General features: G+C 37.3%; 1 protein-coding gene across 14 annotated transcripts in view; it reads right to left on the bottom strand.

The window, feature by feature from the left end:
* Positions 1-418: 418 nt before the first annotated feature.
* The window catches only part of HFM1 (helicase for meiosis 1), a 94,368-nt gene continuing 71,581 nt past the window's right edge, over positions 419-23,205 (bottom strand). For 11 of the 14 annotated variants that reach the window (XM_042466114.1, XM_042466118.1, XM_042466109.1 and 8 more), the window contains 21 exons: positions 22,658-22,705; positions 21,967-22,047; positions 20,678-20,769; positions 18,718-18,824; positions 17,552-17,599; positions 17,243-17,340; positions 17,015-17,167; positions 15,437-15,522; positions 14,562-14,645; positions 13,030-13,187; positions 12,844-12,947; positions 11,115-11,273; positions 9,688-9,783; positions 8,234-8,343; positions 7,182-7,264; positions 6,938-7,041; positions 5,789-6,034; positions 5,231-5,324; positions 2,776-2,926; positions 1,240-1,391; positions 419-989 (listed from right to left, as the gene is read on the bottom strand). In XM_042466114.1, coding sequence (XP_042322048.1) covers positions 932-989; positions 1,240-1,391; positions 2,776-2,926; positions 5,231-5,324; positions 5,789-6,034; positions 6,938-7,041; positions 7,182-7,264; positions 8,234-8,343; positions 9,688-9,783; positions 11,115-11,273; positions 12,844-12,947; positions 13,030-13,187; positions 14,562-14,645; positions 15,437-15,522; positions 17,015-17,167; positions 17,243-17,340; positions 17,552-17,599; positions 18,718-18,824; positions 20,678-20,769; positions 21,967-22,047; positions 22,658-22,705 — 2,312 coding nt within the window. In that variant the 3' untranslated portion in view covers positions 419-931. The remainder of the gene's footprint in view (positions 990-1,239; positions 1,392-2,775; positions 2,927-5,230; positions 5,325-5,788; positions 6,035-6,937; positions 7,042-7,181; positions 7,265-8,233; positions 8,344-9,687; positions 9,784-11,114; positions 11,274-12,843; positions 12,948-13,029; positions 13,188-14,561; positions 14,646-15,436; positions 15,523-17,014; positions 17,168-17,242; positions 17,341-17,551; positions 17,600-18,717; positions 18,825-20,677; positions 20,770-21,966; positions 22,048-22,657; positions 22,706-23,205) is intronic. The other 3 variants (XM_042466117.1, XM_042466120.1, XM_042466119.1) reach the window with 3 other exon arrangements.

Raw genomic sequence — 23,205 nt, forward strand, 5'->3', positions numbered from 1 at the left:
TCTCTAGGTGGCTAGCAGTGGGTCTCTAAATCTTTTTTAGGTTGATCAATGGATTCCATAACAATGGGGCAAAGTGTTAGTAGGCTGCAATCTGTATTATGAGCCATTCCTGAGGGCACTGGCTCTACAGAAGACTGAAGATGAAAACAACTCAAACCAACCTGGACATAAAGTTTGCACATTCTAGAAGTTATTCTCCACTTATGAGAGAAATATATTAGGTTGGATTCAGGGTTTCTGTTCTGTTTATGGAAGAAGAGTCCAAAGAATGATCCCTGTCAATCATGAAAGAGGTCTTCTGTGTACAGAAGAATCTTCCATTCATGGAACAGAACCTTTGGATCTAACCCAGTGATGCTGGTGATGCATAAAATATACATTCTGTTCAGAGCATTTAAAAGAAAACAGAGACTGCAAACAAAATTTGTTCCTTTTTATTTTCAGATCCCATTGTTTCATGTAATGTATGGCATCATAAAGTCAGTTAAATGCAAATAACTGCCAAATGTAAAAATTCCACAAAGAAGGTATTTTTCTATGGATCGCATAAGAGTTGTTCACAAATGTATTTACGTAGGAGATGCATATTACAAAGATAATCTTATTTCCCAGAGTAAAACAAATGACTTGGCCTAAAAGCAATCCTCTTTAATAAAAGGCTTTCAAAGAGCCTTATATTCTACAGTATTACAAACAACAACCTCATATAAACAGAGATATTTAAATATCTATTAAAGATGCATTGTACATTAAATATCTGTAGTAAAGCATCTAGCATTTTGATCATTACTATGGAGTCCATGTGGCAAAATTGACTATTAATAAACTGCTATAAATAAAAAGTAGAAAATCCTGACTTGGTGATTGAAGATCTCATCCTCAAAATGAGAGCTTATTCTTTGTCACTTGCAATGTATCTAGTTTACAGGCATTAGAAAATGCCATCAAATATTCCAAGAAAAGGTTTAATATCATCAGAAAGCTGATGCCTAGAAAAAAGAAAGCAGAAAACAAACACTGTTTTTACTACATCAAACCTTATAAAATTAGATTAGTTTATCTGAAGCACAAATATGCAGTTCTATTAAACCAAAGTGGAATAGAATTACTTGCACATAGGAAACTGAAGACAGGCAGTTAGTTGTGAACATATGACCTTTCTGGAATACCTGTTTAGATACAATTATGCAAACTGAAAACCAAGCGATGGCAGTATCTACACAAATCTTTTTTCATTACCTGAGATCAGCCTTTTTTGTCATTCTTTTATTACAGATAAAGAAGTTCCCCCTTTCAGTGACTTGGTTACACCTCAAGACTGTTTCTGAGGTTGTAGTACACTCTGCATAGTTCATTTCTTGTGGAAGACTGTGTTCTCCTTGAAAGCCAAACTATAACCCAAGAGTAAAAAAAGGGAAGTCAGTTTCAAAATCACTGCCTTAAATAGGGACAATGTAGAAAATTACACATGTTGCACATGGACAAAAGGCTGTACACCATGCTATGGATTATGAAGATGGCCACAACTGTAATGCAATCATAAATCAATCACTTTCTGATATAACATCAACCATCAATGACAAGGTGCATGCATGTTCTGGTTGAGGGGACATGGTGCCCAATGGTTATATGATCATCAACTGATCCAGCGGAGCGTCCAACCATGCCTGTTAAATGTCTGTGGTCTTTTTACCTCAGACGAATCAGTGTATTAAGCCCAAAATGGGCAGGTGGAAGGGTCACCTGCCTCTTTCAAAATTGCAAGTTACCTCCCCCCCACACACACACACAGACACACAACCACTAGCCCCTCAATGGCGGGTATGTAACTAATCGTATTTTAACAGAACCACAGCTATAATCCTCAAAACTTGAGGCAGTAGCAATTCTTGTTACATAGACTGCACTTATACCTGACCTTCAAAATAGTGAATGCTCCAGCACAATGGGAAATCTGCAGAGAAATTTGGAAACTATAAACATGGAAATGGTTTCTTTAAAGAACTGTAGAATACAGATCTTTGTAGAGCACTTGCAAATTTATTTTATTTTATTTTAAGAACTGCATTTTCTTGGAGAAGATATCTTGGGGCCACATACTGAGATGTTTCAAATCTAAAGTGGACTAGGACAAAGCTGTTAGTGAATCACCCATTTCCTGTCTTCCATCCCTGTTTTCTCTCTCTTTCATCTCCCAGCCTCTTCTTCTTATAACATGCAGGGAGGGGAGAATGAAAAGAATTACATTAGTTGCCACCACCCTAAAAAATGCCCCATCATCATTTAGGCTTACAATGGAAATTTCATATCTTTGGAAGCCTAAATGCTGCACTGAGGTAGGTGGATTCCAAAACACAATGGATCACATTTGACCTGGTTTCAAAATTCTCCACCTGATAGAAGTTTCAGGTCAATGTGGAAACAGCCTTCCAAAAATGTACATGAAGTGGAATCCTTGTTGTTGCTGTGTACCTTGAAGTCATTTCCAACTTGTGGCAACCTTACTGCAGAGTTTTCTTGGCAAGATGTGTTTAGAGGGGTTTGCCTTTGCCTTCTGAGGCTAAGAGAGTGTGACTTGCCTAAGGTCACCTAGTCGGTTTCCATGGCTCAGCATGGATTCAGACCCTGGTCTCCAGAATCATAGTCTGATGCTCAAACCACCTCACCATGCTGGCTCTCTAATGGAACCCTACGCACACACAAACCAACTTTATAGAAGCAATCGGTTATAAACATATCCTACAATATTTGTTTACATGCATGCATGCTGCTTACCATTGGGCTAATAACATTATCATTTCTGTTTTTATTTACAACATTTTTATTTCCAAGTTCTGCAAGAGATCTCATATTTGACAGTGGAGTCAATGTAGGAGAATCAGAATTCTGTAGGCAGACATCAGGTTTTTCTTTAAATACGGAAAATCTAAAAAAAGAAAATAAAGAGAATCCAAGCACAACACTCAGAAATAAAAACAGAAAATGAACATTAAAATAGGTTTAAATGGTAGTAAACCACTGCTATGATACGATCAGCATAATTTCACAGCACTTTCAGTCTGAACTTATAAAATACATATATCCTAGTTAGTTGTAACAGTATGTCTCTTCTGTTTTTCCACTTTTAGGATATTTCTGAAGAGACTTTATATATAAGATTGTTGCTGTGCGCTTTCAAGTCATTTCCAATTTATGGTGACCCTATCACGTGGTTTTCTTGACAAGATTTGTTCGGAAGGTGATGTTGCCTTTTTCCATTTCTCTGAGGGTTAGAGAGTGTGACTTTCTACTCATGTAACCAGTGAGTTTCCATGGCTGTGGGAATTTCAACCCTGGTCTCCAGAGCCGTAATCCAACGTTCAAAATACTACACCACACTGGTTTTTGTGTACAAGATACACTAATGATTTGGAATATCTAGTTTAACATGGTACAGAACATGTGTAGGTCTTCTGTTCAGACAAAGTTCAGGTATGTAAATATAAGATCATTACTGGCTGTGAAGCTAGCATGATGTGAGCTACAGATAACAGCTCAGGGCTACCTGATGTCAATAATTATTTGGGTTCCCCCCCCCCTCTAGTCTCCTGGGACCTCTCCTGTTCTTCAGGATTTTTTGGAAGAGGTCTCTTGTTTTTCTTTTCTGATGTCATCTTCTATTTATCTGCATTCATTATTATAGTAGTTCTCTTTGTCCCTATGCACAAGTAGCTGAACAGTGGCATTCTATCTATTTCTGTCACCTTTAACCTTTGCTTCTTATTGGTCCTTAATTTCTTGAAGCGTTTCATTTGTCATCCATTTAGGCTTCTCTTTCTTTTTAGTTACCAATAGTAGTTTGAGGGTTGGACTAGGATTCTGGAGACCAGGATTCAATTTTCAGCTCGGGCATGAAACCCACTAAGTGACCTTGAGCAAGTCACACTGTTTCTGCCTCAAAGGAAGGCAAGAGAAATCCCATTTGAACAACTCCTGCCAAGAAAATCCCATGATAGGGTCACCACAAATCAGAAATGACTTGAAGGCACACAACAACAACAACAACAACAACAACAACAACAAAGTGTTTTTATATTATCTTTACATTCTATGAGAAGGTCCTTATCTTAAAATTCTACAAGGATGTTTTTATCTTTAAATTCTATAAAGTTATTTTTCAGCATGCTTAGTGTTCTTTAGCTTTAGCTAATTTTTGATACAAGCAATTCATGGCCTGTGACATAATCTGCTCCTGATCTTCTGTTTGCAGGGAGATTGCAGCTTCTCTATCTTCTGCTTCCAATTATGTAGTCTATTTGATTTCTATACTGGCCATCAGGTGATGTCCCTGTATACAGTTTCCTCTTGGGTTGCTTTAAGAATGTGCTTTTGATAAATGAACTGTTGGCTTCACAAAGTTCAATCAGTTGCTCTGTTTCTTGTTTTTGCATTCCGACTGTCTATGATTCACAATGCCTCTTATTCCTTGGTTAGATAGCTGCAAACAGCAGAGATAGTCACCAAGATGAGGAATGGTCTGAAATAGCACCCCAGTGCTCTACTAAAACCAAGGCTCACACTATTTAGTGTCATCCAGTTGTGTTGCTTTGAAATGGAGCCCTACAGGTGTATCAGAAGTCTTGGTTAGTTCATTCAGTGATAGAAGAGGATTCAGATTCCCCATTTAATGGAAACAGAACAATTCATAGTTATAATCAGATCATAGTCCAGAAACATGTCATTTTCCTCAAGGAGATCAACTGATTGTTTCCCTTTGCTGCCCTTTGTTTGGGTAGAACAAAGGAATGCAGCAGTTGCTGCACTGGGCCTTTCACATGTTCCTGAATCTGTTACATCAGTTACTGTACAGCCATGATTTAATTGAGATTTTATTTAATTTTTCTGGATGTCTACAGTATATCATGGGATTTTAACCAGAGTGTTAGCTATTTTGAATGAAAATAAGAAAAATAATATACAGCTATATTAACTGAATTTTAAGATTAAACATTTAGACAGGAGTAGGAATCATGTGCTCTCCAGATGTTATTGGACTACAAATTCCAGTAGCCCTAGACAGCATAGTGAACAGTGAACAATTCTGGAAGGCCACATGATGCCACCTTTGATTTAAAAGTCCCAGTTATCCTACTGTTCTAGCATCTACTATTGTAGCCAGTTCTTTTTCTCATGAACATCATAATCTAGACAAGATATTGTGTATATATAACTGGCACCATATTATACATACCTTTTAAAAGGTTTTGTCTGTGTATTTGGGGTAAAAGATGTAGCTTTTCCTGTGTTTTGGAAGTACATGTTTATAGATTCCGGATGAGAAGATTCTAAAACACAAAAAGAGCCAGAAACACCTTTTGAATGAAATTGAAACGTATCTGAAACATGAGATTCATTAAGGTACAGTACTTAACCGGGGGGGGGGGGGGGGAGGGATAATTCAGATGAATCATAACCAGATAAAGAGACCCATATTCTTGATGTTTATGTCCATACACTCAGTGTATCAAAGAGAAAATATGACTAGTAACTATGACAGACTATGTTGTCACAGTCTTATATACCATAGTCTAAGTTCTGGTGTTCATCTTGATGAGTAGGTATCAAAAATCTATATTATCTTTTTCCCCCACTTCTTTGACCCTTTCCACAGGATGATCAGATCTTGGAAGCACTTTTAAATCTTTTGTACATTATGGTTGAGGTTGGGAAAATTTGCAGATGCTGGTACATTCTTCACACAAAATAAAAAGAGATGATTTACACTAAAAATTCATGTTACATGCTTTACCTGAATTTTTTGTTTTCTCCACATCAGCAATAAAACTGCTAGCATGGACTAAACTCCCATCATCGTAATCATCCCAAACCTCATTTCCTAATTCAAAGTTCACATTCAAAGGTTCTGAAAACAAAGCACTGCTTTTATCTGCATCTGTCAAGTTATTCATGAAAGAATCTTTGAGATTTTTGTTTGAAATCATTGTCTGATGGATTTTTTCATTTAAAGTTGCAGGCTGCTTGCCAACAAAGAAACCTGTAATTGGACATAATGAGAATATAAGTGAAGCAGCACAATTTCTTATCAATTTCTTTTTAAAAAATCCTAGGAAATATGTTCAGTTTGTATGAAAATCCAAATGTAATGTGCTCAGCACTATTGTAGGGAACAGATATACAGTATTTGTAAAGGGAACAGACATTAATATAGGTATGAGCCACTTCACTGTACAGTATATCTTCTATAAAATACATTTGAATAGCATTTGGATTTCAAAAGATTAAAACAGCACTGAAAATCATAAGACTGATCAAAAGACTAACTTGGAAATTGAGATAATTTTTGTATAATCAAATATACCATTTAGCTTTAACACAAAAGTTGACATTGCTAGGATTAAGGATGTAAATCTTCATTTACTTTATTTTTGCATGCAAGAATGAGTAAGGCCCTGTGCAGACCAGCCTTAAAGGCTGGCTTGGGGGCGGTGTCGGGCTGTAGTATCCACATGACGCATCACACCCCCAGGGCGGCGTAACTCCACGCACCACTCCACACGGTGTGCAGCATCACAGCACTCCTCTGGCACTGCATCTGCATGATGCAGTGCCGAAGGAGTGCTTTAAAGCCACGTGCCACAGATATCATGCCCTTTACAGATTGCAAAAAGGAGCAAAGGCCAGATTGGGGCCGTGGCAATTCATAAGCATTCTTTATATTCTGGCTAGGATTGGATGAACCTGGCTCAAGACTAAGGTAAGGAAAAGACTGCAAATAAAAGTGTTTAAACCAAGAAAGATGCACGATGTAGCTAAAAGTTAAAGCCCATTGATTTAAACTGAAATAACTTTTCCAGTTGAGACCCATTGTAGGTAAGTATTTAGCTTTGGCTGGACTGAGTCCCAGGAGAATAAACCTGAGACTCTTTTAACAATTTACCATTCAATCTGCAACTTTCAGGTTCCTGTGCAAATCTTCCATGAGCATCAGCTTCATTTCTCTCTTCCATTAAAGTGGAATCTGAATCTTGTGCATACTCCATCCTTTATAAAAGGGAACAAAATATCAAGGAAAATAAAATTTAAAACTAATTTTGTATAGGAAATACAATTGTGATTGTTGATAATAAAAAAAGAAGCAATTTGAATTGTAGGAGATTGTCATTATAAAGATAGTACAGTACCTTGGCAATCTTGGAAGAAAAGATTTAGGAGTATAACTAAAATGTCTAAGATCCACCTTTGGAGATTTATTTGACATCTGCATCTAAAATACAGAGAGATTATTACAATGTACATATATGATGAAATAGGCTTGCTTTATGTATGTGCAAATAAAACTAGAAAATAAATATTTCTGACACCCTGTCAGGAATGGGAAAGTCACATATCAGTAACATTATTTTTCCCCACTTCCTGAGAGGTGTTTTTATACAGTAGAAAAGGTGTATAATATTTTTTTAAAATACAAATTAAATGAACAAATTTAGCCTGCAGCAGCTTCCAACTATGCAAGCACGTCTGCAAGCCCAGGCTGGTTATAATCTATACTTTGTTAGCCACATTTCGTTCCTAGTTATCAATTTTCCATCGTTTTCTCCACTAGGAGAAAAATCTTTCAGGATGGGGAAAGCAGTTTGAAACCCATAGTTTTGTTAAATCCTGCCAAGAGGGAAGAACAGATGGGAAGCCTATAGAGATGCAAACTATTTCTTTTTTACATCTTAAGACAAGCCAAAATTATTCTTCCCAAACTTGTGAAAGGTATCAAGTTGTCTTAAATTTTCAATTTTTAATTCTAATGAATTCTAGCGAAACTGTATAAGACAGATATGTAATGTCCTATCTTATCTAATACGCTAACTTCTATACTCAAATTAGCCAATGTTACTAGCAAGAAAATTATATTTTACCACACTTTATGGCAGTTATATTGCTGTCTTTAAACTATTTCCTAATACTGACTCTAGCCTTAACGTTATGATCTAAAACAAAATCACTTGAAAGAAGTTTCCACTGATTACAATAAAACTTTAATCTAAAAAGGACTGCAGAGATAATTTCATTATTATAACACTGTGTTATTCTTAAATCATTATATACTCTTCTATTCCTCTGTCTATTTCACAGCAAATGCTTGACCTGAGTACATTTCATTAATCAAATGTTTTGAGTACAGATATACAGATATTCTGTTAACAAAGCTCAATAACAAATCATTTAGGCATCTGTGTACCTTTAATCGTTTGACTGGGGGAACAGCAGATACTGCATTACGGTTTCTCAAATCACTGAGATATGAAGAAATCACTGACATGTCAGGTTTCTGTGAAACTCCAATTTTACCTTTTAAAAAGATAATACACTATGTTTTAGTTTTACTTAGTATTCATTTAATATTTTTGTCTAGAAAAATCAGGAACACGTGTTAAATTATAGAAATTTCAGATACATTTCTATATTTGAACAAACCAACCTGATAGCATTTCTAAGGCACAAGGCCTGCAGTGAATTAGGCTACTAAACACCTCAGATTCATTCTTTTGTATATTCTATATGAAGCAACCTTTTGGAATCCCCATTATGTCTATGTGTACATTTCACAACCAGGTTTACTATAAACACATCCAAGTCTTCTAAAACGATCTTTTCTAAACTTTATACTCCTTGGTCAGAGAGAGAGAGACTTTTTTTCCTCTTAAGAACTACTCTCTTTCATTATGGATCTTTTGTAGCCATTAAAGTACTGCTCATACCACTAAACCCATGCGTGGCAACAAGGCCTCCATTCAGCCTATATGCCTTCAGTATACTTTCCATACAGTCCCTATATGTTTCATCTAGTTTATTTATTTATTTTATTAGTATATCACCTTTCTCCTAGAAGGGATCCAAGGTGGCTTTGAATTGTACATATATAGCTTGCAGAAACAAGATCCACATGTACAGAGCCTACATACAGGCATGATGTAGTGATTTGAGACTCGAATTTGAATGCCGGCTTGGCCAGAGAAACCCACTGGGTGACCTTGGGCAAATCACACTTTCTGTGCCTCAAAGGAAGGCAAGGGCAAAACTTCTCTGAATAAATTCTACCAAGAAAACCCCATGTTGGCCTTATGGTTGCCATAAGTCAGAAATGACTTGAAGGCACAAAACAACAATTTATACATAAGAAGTGTATAAACATTAACATAATGTATAGGATTACCATGAATACATTTTAGTTACAAATCACAGACAGATTTTACTCTTGTGCTCACCCTCCCTGTACACTGCTAATGTTAAAAATGTCAGCAAGCCACCGAAAACCTGGAAAAATAAATATGTCTCAAGGAGCTTCTCCAAGAGTAAAGAACCCAACTGCTCCTCAGCCCAGGGGATGGTCGCAAATACTGATTCTGTAAATGTGGTAACTAGAAATTTGTCCAATTCATTTTACCAAGTGATCTTTGGTATGCAAGGTAAACAGAAAAGTAACGATTCTCCAAACAAGCTTAAAATCTGTCTGTCTGTCTGTCTATCTACAATTTTATATGATATCATATTCATGTTATCAAAATGATTATTATTCTGTGTATTTGCTACATAAGAAAGCTAGAATAATTTAGAAGACAATTCAAAGTCAGCTTCCCCTTCCATGGAAATATCACCCCCCCCCCCCAAAAAAAAAAACAGAATGAAACTCACAGCAGTCATGTCCACATACTTCTTTGTTTTTGCAGTGATGATTGCATTTTCTATTCCCATGCTTTCTGCTGAGGATCTCTTGGGTACCAGTACATTCTAAATATTTATTAAAATAGCTTTAAAACATACGTTATTGACATGAGGAAAAGAAACCAACTTTCAGCACAGTTCAATATGTGTCTAACCTGTAGCAAGTCCAGTACTCCCAGGTAAATTGTACAGTACTGCAGTACTTGTTGATTTTTCTTTCCACAGTTTTTTCATTAAAAAAAGTTCATATATTACAGTATCCATGTGCTAATTGCAGAAAGTATTTGAAAACTTGAAAATGTGAATCTGGCATTTTGTACTTATCACAGACAACTGCCTGTTACCCTTTCAAATAATTACCCAACAGGGGAGGCAAACTAAGCAGTAATAAACAAACTATAGGCTTCTGATCACTAGAAGGACCTATCCATAATCTTTGCTTGTATAAGCATCAAAAGTTTAATGTCAAAAAACAAAAGCCAGTCCATAAATGTTCTATTTCGTATATATATCCCAGCGACAGTTAAAATGCCACTGCAGTGAAGATTTCTACTATCAAAGTATCTTGAACATCACAGCCTACTTTTAAACCTAAATTATGTGAAGATAAATAGCATTTTTAGTCAACAGAATTTAATTTCAGCAGATACTGTCAGAATCAGACTGCCATCAGATATATTATTTTTTCCCTTATTTTTTCATTTCAGTCCCACTTTTAAAAAAAAAAGCTGGTAGTAAGATTAAATGCCATACACAATTAAAAGCATAAGTAGAAGCAAACAAAATATGATCAATCCAGCAGCAGAACCTCACCCAAAAGCAATTTTAAGAAAAAGAGAGTAGCACCAGACAGGTTTCCAAATGTCTGTTGAAAAGATGGGGTCTGCATTCATTTCTGAATGCTAAAAGAGGTACAATAATGCTTCCCATCTGCTAAATCTTCCGTTATGCTTCAATTTTCTCTGCATCTATTTTAACAAGCTTCTGTGTGGAAACACTGAGCAGGATATGGACCATTAAAGTTAAGGGATTCAGTGAGGAAGAGGTGAAGTGTGAGATTACACTACTTTTTCATTTATATTATACTGGGCTGTACTTGTATATTTGTATATTTATAACCCATCTTTCCCCAAAGTTGGGACCCAAAATGGCTTACACACTAAAAAGGGATACAAGTTAAAAACACATACTGATAAAAACATACATTTTTTAAAAAATGTAGTTAAACTATATATGTAATTAAAGCAATTTAAATATAACTCATTTGTTTTCAGTCACTATTTTGGAATCAATTCTTATACTATGTAACATCAAACCAGCTTATGCCATCAAGTACATACTCAACTATTGTTTATCCTAGCTCTCAAATCAATATTTAGTAGAGAACTATTGCTTGCCTTTATTGATTCTTGATGGTTGTGATCCTACTGGAGAAGTCAGACAATTATCAGATGTATGTTCACCTTTTAATTTCGCATGTCTGCTCACAATTTGCTTTCCAAATCCTTTTGGTCCTAAGTAAAAGACTTTATATTTCTGCTGAATATCTAACCCAACTGTTACAGAAAAAAAAAATTCATTTAGTTATCACATACATGTCTATAATACTTATATAAATGCACTTCCTTAATAAATGGGCTGAATGGGAAATGGAAATACACTTAATCTTTCTATGTCAAGTGAATGTTATGGCATACTGTAAGTGCAAAGGTCATCTCAGTCATGCAATTGCTGTACAAGCCTTTAACTGGCTATAATGTGGATTTGACCTGGGATCTTCTGCATACAAAGGCAGCTTCATATAATTATCTGCACCTCCTTTTTCTATGTACAGAAAAGTACTACCAATTTTTCTCCCATTCTGAATAGCCCCACTGAGACTATTGCATACATAAATATTAATTTGTGCCTCACTGATTGATTGGATGGCCATTTTTGTACAATATATCATTTTTTTTAAAATCCTACTTTGCCTCCTGCTATGAATGCACATGATATTGCCTTCCTGAGTCCTACTTTACTTGTGGTGAGGATTGTACAATGGCGGGTTACAAACGGCCCTCAAGGGGCCGTTTTCCCGCCGCCGCCATTCGCTGTGTAGGGAAGCCCCAGTGGCCAGACAGCGAGGCTTCCCCATGCAGTGAAAAAGGAGTGCCAAAATGGCGCTCCTTTTCGAAACGCGGAAGTGGCACCTCAAGGGGCGGAGTGCGCCCTCGCGGCGTCACTTCCGCCACGACACGTCTGGATGCACAGTGTCCAAGACATCAAAATGGCGGTGCCCACATGAATGGGCGCCGCCATATACGACGCGCTCTGTATGTACTGGGAGGAAGGGCCGTGAGGAAGGTAAGAACCTTCCTAACCCTAATACGGCCCTTCCTAACCTAGTATGTGCGGAACGCGTACTTTATGGCGGTTTGTAACCCGCCAATGTCTCCCTTCCATTTATATCCTGGCCTTTCTCATAAGGGCACCTAACAATTTCCAATAGTTAAACACAGTTAAAATCACAAATATCTTTAAAAAACTCTACACTCTATGGTTATCTAAAATGCCACATTAGAAGTATCTACTAAAATACCATAAAAGTAATAAAATCAAACTGCAGTAAACAACACATCAAAAATTGGTTATTCTTCAGAAAACTTGCACAAAGAGATACAATTTTATCTGGTGCCTGAAAGACAAGATTGTCGTGGGTAACTAGATATCTAGCAGAAGAGAGTTCCACAATCTGGATACCACTGTCAGGTAGCCCTTTGGACACATTACTGCAGATTATCACAAATAGAGCCTTCGCAGCTGATCTTAAATGTGCTGTGGGTTGACACTGGAGAAGTGGTCTTTTACTTCAACCAAGCACTAAGATTTTAGAAATTTTATTTAGCAGATTTTCATGTCATTACCTAGTATAACTGTAGTATTATAAGAATATTGGAAATGCACGGCTAACATTGATTCACAGGAGATGGGACACACACACAATTATGCAATACAGACTAAAACTAGAATACACTTACTGCAAAATGAACACAAATCACTTTAAGAATAGTATAAAGCAAGAGACTTTATGTTTAAAAAATTAACACAATTGGTTGTAAGATCCAGTCACATAAATTAACTCACCATACTCAGAACTGATGAGATTTATGCTAAGCTCTTCAGACTTAACAGCTCTTCTCACTTCAACCTTTTTAGTCCAATTTCCAATTTTCAGCAAAGCAGAATCCCTTCAAAGTATCGATAGAATGATGTTAAATGTACACCAATGTACATTTTTAAAAATTTTTTAAATGATTCTAATATACATACGTGATCTTTTGCTTAAAAACCACCTGATTATCATCATCTCCTATTATTAAGGTTACATAGTGAGAATCTGGTGCAGTTCTCTTTGTTTGCAGCTGTTCAAAGTTGGTTAGTATGACAGTCACTAGCATTTCAGCTATTGATTCGCTGTAATTTGCCAGCTTGAAAAATAAATCACATATTAAAAATAAAGCTAAATTTTCCACATATTACATGGTATAAGAATGCAAAAAGCCTCAATCTGTATATATTGGCCATATTCTGACTTAACTCTAAACTACTGAGGCATAGATTGGAAGCAGTCGATTCTATTTTCATATAACTATGGCTTACTGTTATCTGAAAACAACACTGTGGTTAATTTTAACGATGTTTAGGAAAACAAGCCAAACCACAGCTTCTGATATTGGTTCCCCACCCCCACCCCAAAACCAGATAAATCACAAGCCAGTATTTATTTGTATAAGCATGAACAAGCATCATTGTGCAATAAGAAGCTAATATTAGCTGAAAACAGAAATATTTTGAAACCTGTTGGAAAATAATGTCATGTCCTCCAGGCCCAATTTCCTGCCCCATAATGGCTAGATGAGGTCTTTCTTGGTGAGACATTGTCCCCCACTTCCAGATATTCCATGCCTTGTGAGTTTTTAGCAGTGACACGACAGGAGAACAAAGACGGTAGCTTATGGGACTGAGATTGATTCATATAATTATAAACTATGGTTAATTGTTACATCCACAACCTGTTTAGCAGAATGCCAGGAAGACAAACTGGACATAAGAAAACCAAATTAAAAATCCCACTTCAGTGAAAAGGGCACGGGGGTAGTATTAGGTGAATCTGAAATAGCTGTTCTTTACTGGCTATGTTAAAAGCAGCTATACTCCATATCTCCTTTCTGGGTTGTATCTCTTTAGAGTTCCATCCCTAAGGAATCAGGACACCATGAAAGAGGTGCTAAGATTTCTACAGTGTGACTTGCAGTGCCTACAAAGTGGAGAAGATCATACCTTCAGCTTTGTTACTTGATTGGCAGGCTAAGAACCTGAGCAGATGGGGCAGGTTTGCATGGGATGAAGTCCCATTGTCCCTAATGGTGGCCTGGCTGCGCGCAAGTGTTGCCACTAGGGACAACAGGGGCTGTCCCTGCTGCCATTGGGAACAAAGCAGGCTTGCCATCCACGGATAATGAAATCCATGGATGTCGAGTCTACGGAAACCAAGGGTCAACAGTACATCTTTGTACAAATCAACAAATCTCAGGATAACTTTCCCAATTTATTATCTGAAGACTTTCAGTATAGGGCTCCTATTTCTGCTACTGCTACTCTACACCTGACTTTTATGAAACCATCACAGATACAGTATATGGATTTAACTTCTTTGTAATATTTCAGTGCTACATGTTTCAGAAGAGGCAAGGTGTTTAACTAGTCTTATTAAACACAGGAGAACTCCCTCACCCAATCCCATACACTTGTTGTGGGGAGAAGAAAAGGGGCAGGGAAGAGAAGTGAATCAAATAATTTACCTGCTCTACATTAAGTTCATATTTTGGAAGGCGTGTTACTGATTCTTTAATCTGATTCCCAAAAGGAGGATGCCTATTCAAAATCTAAGAATTCAATTTCAGATAGAGTTCATATTAATTGAAAATATCAATTTATTTGTAAAGATATGTAAAATACATTACTATTGGTCAAAGTTAGTCTTCCTGCTATTATTGTTGCAACTGTCTCCCAAAAGTCCATCAAAATGGAAAAACATCATCTTGGGATAATTTAATATCCTTCAGTTTATAGTCTTAACCAACTTGCATGAAACTCTGTGGCAGACATGGTAAGAGAGTACAGTGGTGCCTCGGGTTACGAAATTAATTCGTTCCGCGGCCGCTTTCGTAACCCGAAAAGCCTTCGTAAGCCGAATTGCCATAGGCGCTAATGGGGAAAAGCCGCGATTCCGTGCGAAAAAGCCGAAAAAAGCACCAAAAGTTTTTTCGTAACCCGAAAAAACATTCGTAACCCGGAACAATGATTCCCTATGGGATTTTTTCGTATCCCGAAAATTTCGTAACCTGGGTATTTCGTATCCCGAGGTACCACTGTATTGTAAAATGTAATGAGTGTATTTGTTTCTAGAGAGAGGAACCCTACCCATGTTTCTGCCTATGTACCAAAACATGAGTTTCATTTTGGAAATTTTCTCAAATTATAAATCAGTGCAAATCTTTTGTATACTGTCCTAAAGGCTAAGACGATATAATTTTAAACACAAAAATTGGGAAGATTAAGTATCTGAAGACCTGGTTTAGAAAACATCAACATAAAAACACAACTCCTCATGAATAATGTTGTAGATCGGCATGCTTAATACAACCACAAAATATGCAAATTTAAAAATAAATACCAATTCAAGTTCTCTTGGATTAGTATCTTCAATTTTTTTAAATGATGTCAGACCTGCATTCATCATTGCATTTGACAGAGACATACCTGTTGAAAATTACACATTGCGTATATATTAAATACAAAGGCACTATAGGAATGATTAACATTATAGGTCAGAGCTCATTCTTAAATAATGAAGATTTTGAAACAGATTGCTATATCAAACCTGGACAATCTCAACATAGATGTATTGCCAAAATGCTGGCATGCTATCAGCTTGCCAAGCAACTGTGTTGCTCTAATATGTCAAAGTTGAATGTGTTTGTGGGCTCCCTGCTATCTCTGGCAGGTAAAAAACAAATACCACCCTTTTAGTGCATGGATTAATTAGAATTAACAGTGCAATCCTTTACATGTTGATTGGGAAGCCCCACGTAATTCAGTGTAACTCACAATGTGTGCATGGGACTTATGCCTAAGTTAGTTATGAGTGCCTTTCATATTTTATTCTAACTATTATTTCAAATACAGCTGGCCCTCCACATTCACGGAGGTTAGGGGTGCAAGACCCCCTGAATATGGAAAACCTGCTATTAACCCCCCCCCCATACACACAGAAGCCAGTTAAAGTGACAAGGGTGGGACAAGAGGATCAGGCACATGCACTCCTCTTTCCCCCCCTCCAATCCCTTTAACTGGCTCCCCACCCCTTTCCCAGGCAGATGTGTGCCTGCATTCCCTAGACACCCATCTGCCAGGGGAAGGGATGGATGCATCTCTCCAAGTCTCTTTCCCGAGCGGATGGGTGCCTGCCTTCCTGCCCAGGAAAGGGGGGGGGGTGATGTATCCAGCCCTCCAAGCTTCTTTCCCTGGGGGATGGATGCCTGCCTTCCCCAGGCACCCATCCAGCTGGGAAAGGAGAGGAGATGGGAATCCATCTGCCCAGGAAAGAGGTTTTGAGAGATTGATCCATCTCCTCCCCTTTCCCTGGCAGATCGGTGCCTGGGGAAGGCAGCAATCCAACCAGGAAAGGGGGGGGGGGGTTGGCATCTGCAACCTTCTTGACTTCTCCCTCCTGGACTTCCCCCCCAGGGGAAAAGTCCAGAAGGGAGGAGGAGGAGTGTGCATGCACGCTGCCTTGATCTCATGAATAATCAAAACTGCGAGTGTCAAAGCCATGAATGTGGAGGGCCAACTGTACTGCCCATGCCCGAAATATCAAATGTTGTGTGAGTGGCTGGCCATTCAAACAGTAGAATTTTCCCTCCCTCTGCTGCTCTTTGTACTTCATGCACTTTTAGGTCTGCTTAGAAGGGTTCCACAACCTCCCCATGCAAACTGCAGCATACTGGAAGCCTGGAAGGGTGGCAAAAAGCCAAAACACACTGGAGAAATAACCTAGCTTGAGATCACTTTAACTGCCCTAGCTCAATGCTAAGAAATTATTGAAACTGTAGTTTTGTGAGACATTTTGCCTTCTCTGGCAGAGATTACGTGCCACAACAAACTATTCTCCATTCTATTGGCAGACTGCAATTCATCCCAAATGTATTGCTTTGCAAAGATAACTCATACTTTCTTGTTGAGTGATACGCACCGATTTTTTCAAGCTGTTTGGATACATACAGGGAGTTTTCCCAAAGTCTACATCTGAAGCATTTTGCTAAAATCAAAGCGTTTAATAACACTAAAAAGTTGCCTTGACGGGAAGCCAGAAATTCAGACAACCCTAAACAAAAAAAGCAAGCATCTTTTTTTAAAAAAAATTGTAGTGCAGGCTATTATTAAATAGCTCAAAAGCAACAAAATTTAAATTTAACCATACATTTTGAAAGCCTTACACCGCTTCTGAAAATCTTGCCTATATCTTGTGTCAAAGTGAAATCTTGAATGGGAATACATCCTAGTTGTGCCTGAATAAGACTGGAAAAAGAAATACTTAATTCTTCAAAATGTTGATAACACCAAATTAAAAATGCAATAGGATTGATTAGTGAGACAAAAAGAAATCAAATTCAGAATAAAGTCTAGTGACTACAGTGTGGTCAGAAAACATCCTGGATGATTAATTTATCAAGTATGTTCAATGTCTTTGTTTCAATTTCAGAATAAGAAAATAATGCAAAATGTTTACCAGTTCACTTTCATTTCTCTTGTTTTTATTTTTCCTTCCATTGGATATCTGTTCAGAAGAATATACCATGTTATTTTTTTTTATTCACTCAGCCTAGAAAACTATACTCCATTCAGTGTTTTAAAGCCCCAATTTGAAAAAACAAGGAGACTAATGGCACAATCCTGTATATGACTACTGAAAAATAAATTCCACAAGTTCAATTAGCTTCTTATTAAGTAAGCAGGTATAGGATGGCAGACTTTGGATTTCAGATGTGACACATTTCCTAAACAGAAAGCACTAATGTGTAGCAAGCACAGACAATGTATATGTAGATGATCATGGTTATGTGAACTGCATTTCCTCCTGTTTAAAGTGATTCCTAGGCAGTGAAAATCCATAGGCTCATTGAAAAACATGTGTTCCACCAAAGTGATTGCAGCCCAGCAGTCATATGCACTGTTGCACTAGGGACTCAATGATGCTCCTGCCATTGCTGTTTGCCTGGAAGTGAAAAATAGCAATGGGACTATCAAGAACTCAACAAGATGTTCTGTTGTTAGGCTAAACTGATGGACCACATGTTGGGCAACAAATTTTTAAGCACATGTAAGGAAGTTCTGCAGAAATCAGTAAAACAACCTAAGTCCTACAGAAAAGAGAAGAAAAGCCTCTATGTGGACAGAAATCTTCACCTGGATATAGCAACTGCTGCTTCTGAAAATTGCTTCCATCAGCCAGAGAATCTGAGTCCAGTCCTCTCTCTCTGCCACCTCTCCCACACTCATTTGCCATCCAGCACACATGAGAATTATTTTTTATGCCAGCGAAAAACAAACAAAAAATCACAGCATATTGGCAATTGCTTTGTTCAGTAATTTCTGTACTGCCCCAAGAAACATTTCTGAACTGCTGGAGGGTGAGTGAGGGTCAGCAGCATGGAAAGAGAAATGGAATCCAGCTGATTGTAATACGTGTTAAAACAAGTCATTGCCACAGTCAGCCAGAGGTGTCTGACCACATGGAGACTCTTCTTATAAACTCCTGTGTGAATTACCTCTAAGTAGAACAGGATTTATGTCAATATAGATTAGAAGGACATATGATTGTGTGCAAGACAGCAAGAGTGCTCTGTGATTACTATTACACTTAATTTTGGAATAATTTGATATTTCATCTTATACCTTATAGTTATCCTGTTCTTGTCTTTATTTAAAGTATTCAGAATTTTTTTCTCATTTGTTCTTAGCTTGATGTCCAAAAATTCATTGCAACTGGATATCAATGTGACCTGCAATAGTTTCTTTCATTAATTCCAAGTTCTCCCACTTTATATTTTATGAATATCTTAATACTGTTTTAACAACAATCTGTGCATTTCCATTTAGTCACAAAAGAAAACCACATTCTAGGTTGTCCATATGGTATGTCAATACCATGACAACACCAGGGTTATTTAAACTTTGTCACTGACAGAAATTTGTATTAGGCATGCCAATTATGCAATTCTAAGGCCACAAATGCCCTGTGGGCATTTGCCAACTGCCCAAGTGTATAGGTAAACACACACATACACAGACACACACACATTTTGCCAGAAAACAGAGAATCATACTTCCATAGGATACAATTTTCATATAGTAAATGTTTTTTTTAAAAAAAACCAACACACACACACACACACACTGTGTGGTACTTTTGCTTTTGCTAAAAACATAATTTTGTGGGGAAAGCAGAAGAGACCGTTCTGGTCACTTCACTTCACATGAAAGATCTGGTGCAGCCTGCAGGGATGCTGGGGTGGGTGGGATATGTGGTATTATGTCCCTCATTTGCCCATACAAGACTGAGCAAGAAATTAGATAACTCATCATGGATATCAGAGGTGAAATGAAAAAATTCTTCAGGATGTAAAATCTTACCATCTATTTCCTTTTGCCTGAATTGAAAGTCCCAAGGGACCACAATAAAAAGTGATCTATGAGTTTTGCACCATGACTGAGCAAGTTTGAACAGCAAAAATATTTATTAGACAAAACTGCCATTTTGGTTTAGTTCATATTTATTATAATACCAAACCATGGTTTGGTACTACATAAATGAATTATTTATAGGCTATGTGTCATTAGTTATTTCATGGACAACCAGAAAGGCAAAGAATGATTTATCCTTGCCCTGAAAATTATCAGGATCAAGACCTGGTTTACAACACTGGTTTCCAGGACACAGTACATAAGCCCTCACTTTTTGATTTAACATCAGAATATTGTTAGACATTAAAAGAAATCAAACCTCAATGATACATAAGTAGGATCCCTACGAGGAATAAATGGCTTGCTCATGAAAAGGAGGAAAAGTATGTATGAGACAGAACCAGAAAGACTGCAAGTTATACCTATAACATAATTAACTATAATTATTGTTATTATTTAACTTAAAGATGCATGATGGTAGCAACATCATATCCAGATGAGTTATTCTGTTGCAAACTGATTCTCAGATCTTTCTCAGATACGTAAAAGGAAAAATTACTTGTTTGTACTACTTTCTTTGCTCTTTCTTAAGACCCTTGCCTAGTCTTTATTGTTAATTTTTGTCAAGTTGGCTTCAACTTATAGTGTCCCTATAAATGAGATACCTCCAATACACCTTGTTATTAACAACCCTGCTAAAATCCTGCAAACTCAGGGCTGTAGCTTCCTTGATTGAGTCTATCGACCTGTAAAGCAATCTTCCTCTTTCTCTAATGCCTTCCACTTTACCAAGTATTAACACCCTTTCTAATGAGTCATGTCATCTTGTGATGAGTCTAATGTATGGTAACCTCAGTTTCGTCATTTTGGGTAAGTTCAGGCTTTGTTGCCGATCCCATTTATTTGTCTTTTTGGCAGCCCATGGTATTTGTAGAACTCTCCTCCAACACCACATTTCAAATAGAATTCAACTGTTGATATGCTGTGGCACTAAACAGCAAGATCTCTTCCACTAGCCTACACAAAAATTGCTGGATAGCATTAATACCCTTTCTTCTCCTGCAAAATAACAACTAGAAAATTTTGCTTTATAGAAGATACTGTATAAGCAAATATTTGATGGAATTGATAATTCACATATATTAATTCATCATTGGAAAAAAGAAATTACCAGTTCAGATAAAGTCTCGTTTCCCTTAATCACAAAACACTTTTTCATGGTGTCAAACGCAATGTAATACCAAGCCATTAGTCGTCCAGTTTCTGTAGAAAATGCATATAGTTCCATAAAGCAGTTAGCAATCTTTATTAGAAAGGTATGCCATTAGATTCATTTTTTCTACCTGACATATGTAATATATACTTATAGCAGACTTCCCAACACACCACTAAGCAGATTTAAAAAGAAACCACCATTAGCTAAAACTCTACTAACAATAATGTCATATTAGTTTCAAAAGGAAAATCCTCATACAACTATTCAAGTGATATATGTTCAGAGGAGCTTTCCATGCTCCAAATTTAGCATGATATGGCAGTCAGAATGCATTTCTAACACTGTACTTTATCATATGATGTATGATGTGGACAGTTATGTACAGTGTGCCCTTACAAACACACCTCAGCACCAGTAGGATCACCACCAGGCTTTCAAGGAATGTACTCTCTATCTTTGTTGCTCAGTAGCTGATTCTCTGACTGAGTTCCATAATACAGTAGCCCTTCCTTTTTCATGGAGGATCCGTTCCAGACCGCCTCACAAAAATGGAGTTTCGCATATATTCAAGCCTCACTGGCTTGAATATAGGGCACGGGTGCGTGGGGGGTGAAGGCGTGCACTCCATTTATTCATCCCTCACGCATAAGCAAGCGATGCGAGTCTGAAGACCACGAGAATGGAGGGAGTACTGTATTCTGAAGAGCTATGAGCACCAATGAGAAAATTCCACAATGAATGACTTTTAAATCTAGCCTCTGGGTACATTTTAATGTCTCATGATCTGAGATTTTAAGCCACTTAAAATATCTCCTAGTTCATGCTTAAGAGCCCAGTGTGGTCTAGTGGTTTGAGTGGTGGACCAGGACCCAAGGAATTCACAAGGATTCATATCAGGGGTTGAATCCACATTTGGCCATGGAAACCCACTGGGTGATCTTGGACAAATGAAACTTTCTCAGAGAAAGGCAATGGCATACCTTCTATGAACAAATCTTGCCAAGAAAACCCCATGATAGGGTCACCATAAGTTGGAAAAGATTTGAAGGCACCCAACAAGTTAACGCTTGCAGCTTAGATGTACTCTCAACAGAGTGTTCTTGACTTACCAGAGGAATCATGAATGTCCCTAAGGTATCTAGAGCACAGCAATTATGTCAACAATCAACCATCCAGAAAACATTTTGAACCTTAACAATATACACTTCCAATATTGTATAAAAAAGTTACAAGGTAATTATTACCTGTTGGTTTGAAATAGAGTTTGTCTTCCATCTTGATCAAATCAAATGATGACAAATCATTCAAGTTCTTCAAACATAATTCTGTTCAATTTAAAATAATAATTTGAGAAAAATATTGTATAAAGATTTCATAGATAAAGAAAAAGACAATGTGCTAATCGCCTGATCCAGTTAAAATTAAGTACTTTTAAGTACTATTTAATTTGTCAAAGGAGATTTAAACATATTTAGTTTTCTGCTGAAATTAAATGGAATTTAGACTTTTTTGTATTTGTGGATTTTGCCCTGAATAATTAACATGCTGTCAGCAACTTGGACAAGTTCAAACTTTTACTAACATGCTAAAATACCAACTGGTCTGGGGAACCTATTTCCACTATTTCAAAGATGGCTATTCTTCCTTTATATACATTCCGTTCCTGTGAAGAGAGCTGTAGAACTGAAGGGGAATCTAGGCTGCTGTCTCCATTTCATGGATAAAATATTTTTAATCTTCACAAGATTAAAAGCTATCATGCAAAGCTGAATCAGTTCAAGTACAGCAACTTATATGGCATTATATACACTTTAGGTCAACTAATACTTCTTAGCTTTAAACATAAAAGATGTAGACATATATGTTTAACAGCACAGGCTGAAGCCTATTTAAACACATTATCTCTGTTTTCAAGAAAGACAGAAAACATCCCACCTTGCAACTTTTCTTCAATTCCACCTCTGTCCAGTCCAGGTGAAAACCCTTCATTAATAGAATCATACACACTTAATGAATTATTTAATTTATAACATAATAGTATGCAGCTTTTTTTTTTACTACATAAGCATACACAGTCTCAGGATAAAAATGATAATCATATTTCAACAGTTTTATATGATAAGCGCATACAGTGGGTCTTTATTATCCGCTGAAGTTTGGTTCCAGGATCCCCCGTGGATAACAAAATGAACAGGTTGCTCACCTGTAACTGTGTTTCTTTGAGTGGTCATCTGCGAATTCACACAAATGGGTTTATTCTGCGCCTGCGCAACAATCCTCGGAAACTTCTAGAATCTCTAGGCAGAAAGTAATGTATCTTTCTGCAACTTTTTGGCGGTAGCTCCGCCCACCCATATATAAGGCCCCTGGTGGCCCGCTCCTCTCCAGCTCCGAATGAGCCGCTAACAGCGCGGCAACAAGCGTTGTCAATGAGCAGACACTGAGGGGATGGATGGGCGGGTTTGTGTGAATTCGCAGATGAC

The sequence above is a fragment of the Sceloporus undulatus genome, chromosome 4, assembly GCF_019175285.1.
Source record: "Sceloporus undulatus isolate JIND9_A2432 ecotype Alabama chromosome 4, SceUnd_v1.1, whole genome shotgun sequence".
Taxonomy (NCBI): Eukaryota; Metazoa; Chordata; class Lepidosauria; order Squamata; family Phrynosomatidae; genus Sceloporus; species Sceloporus undulatus.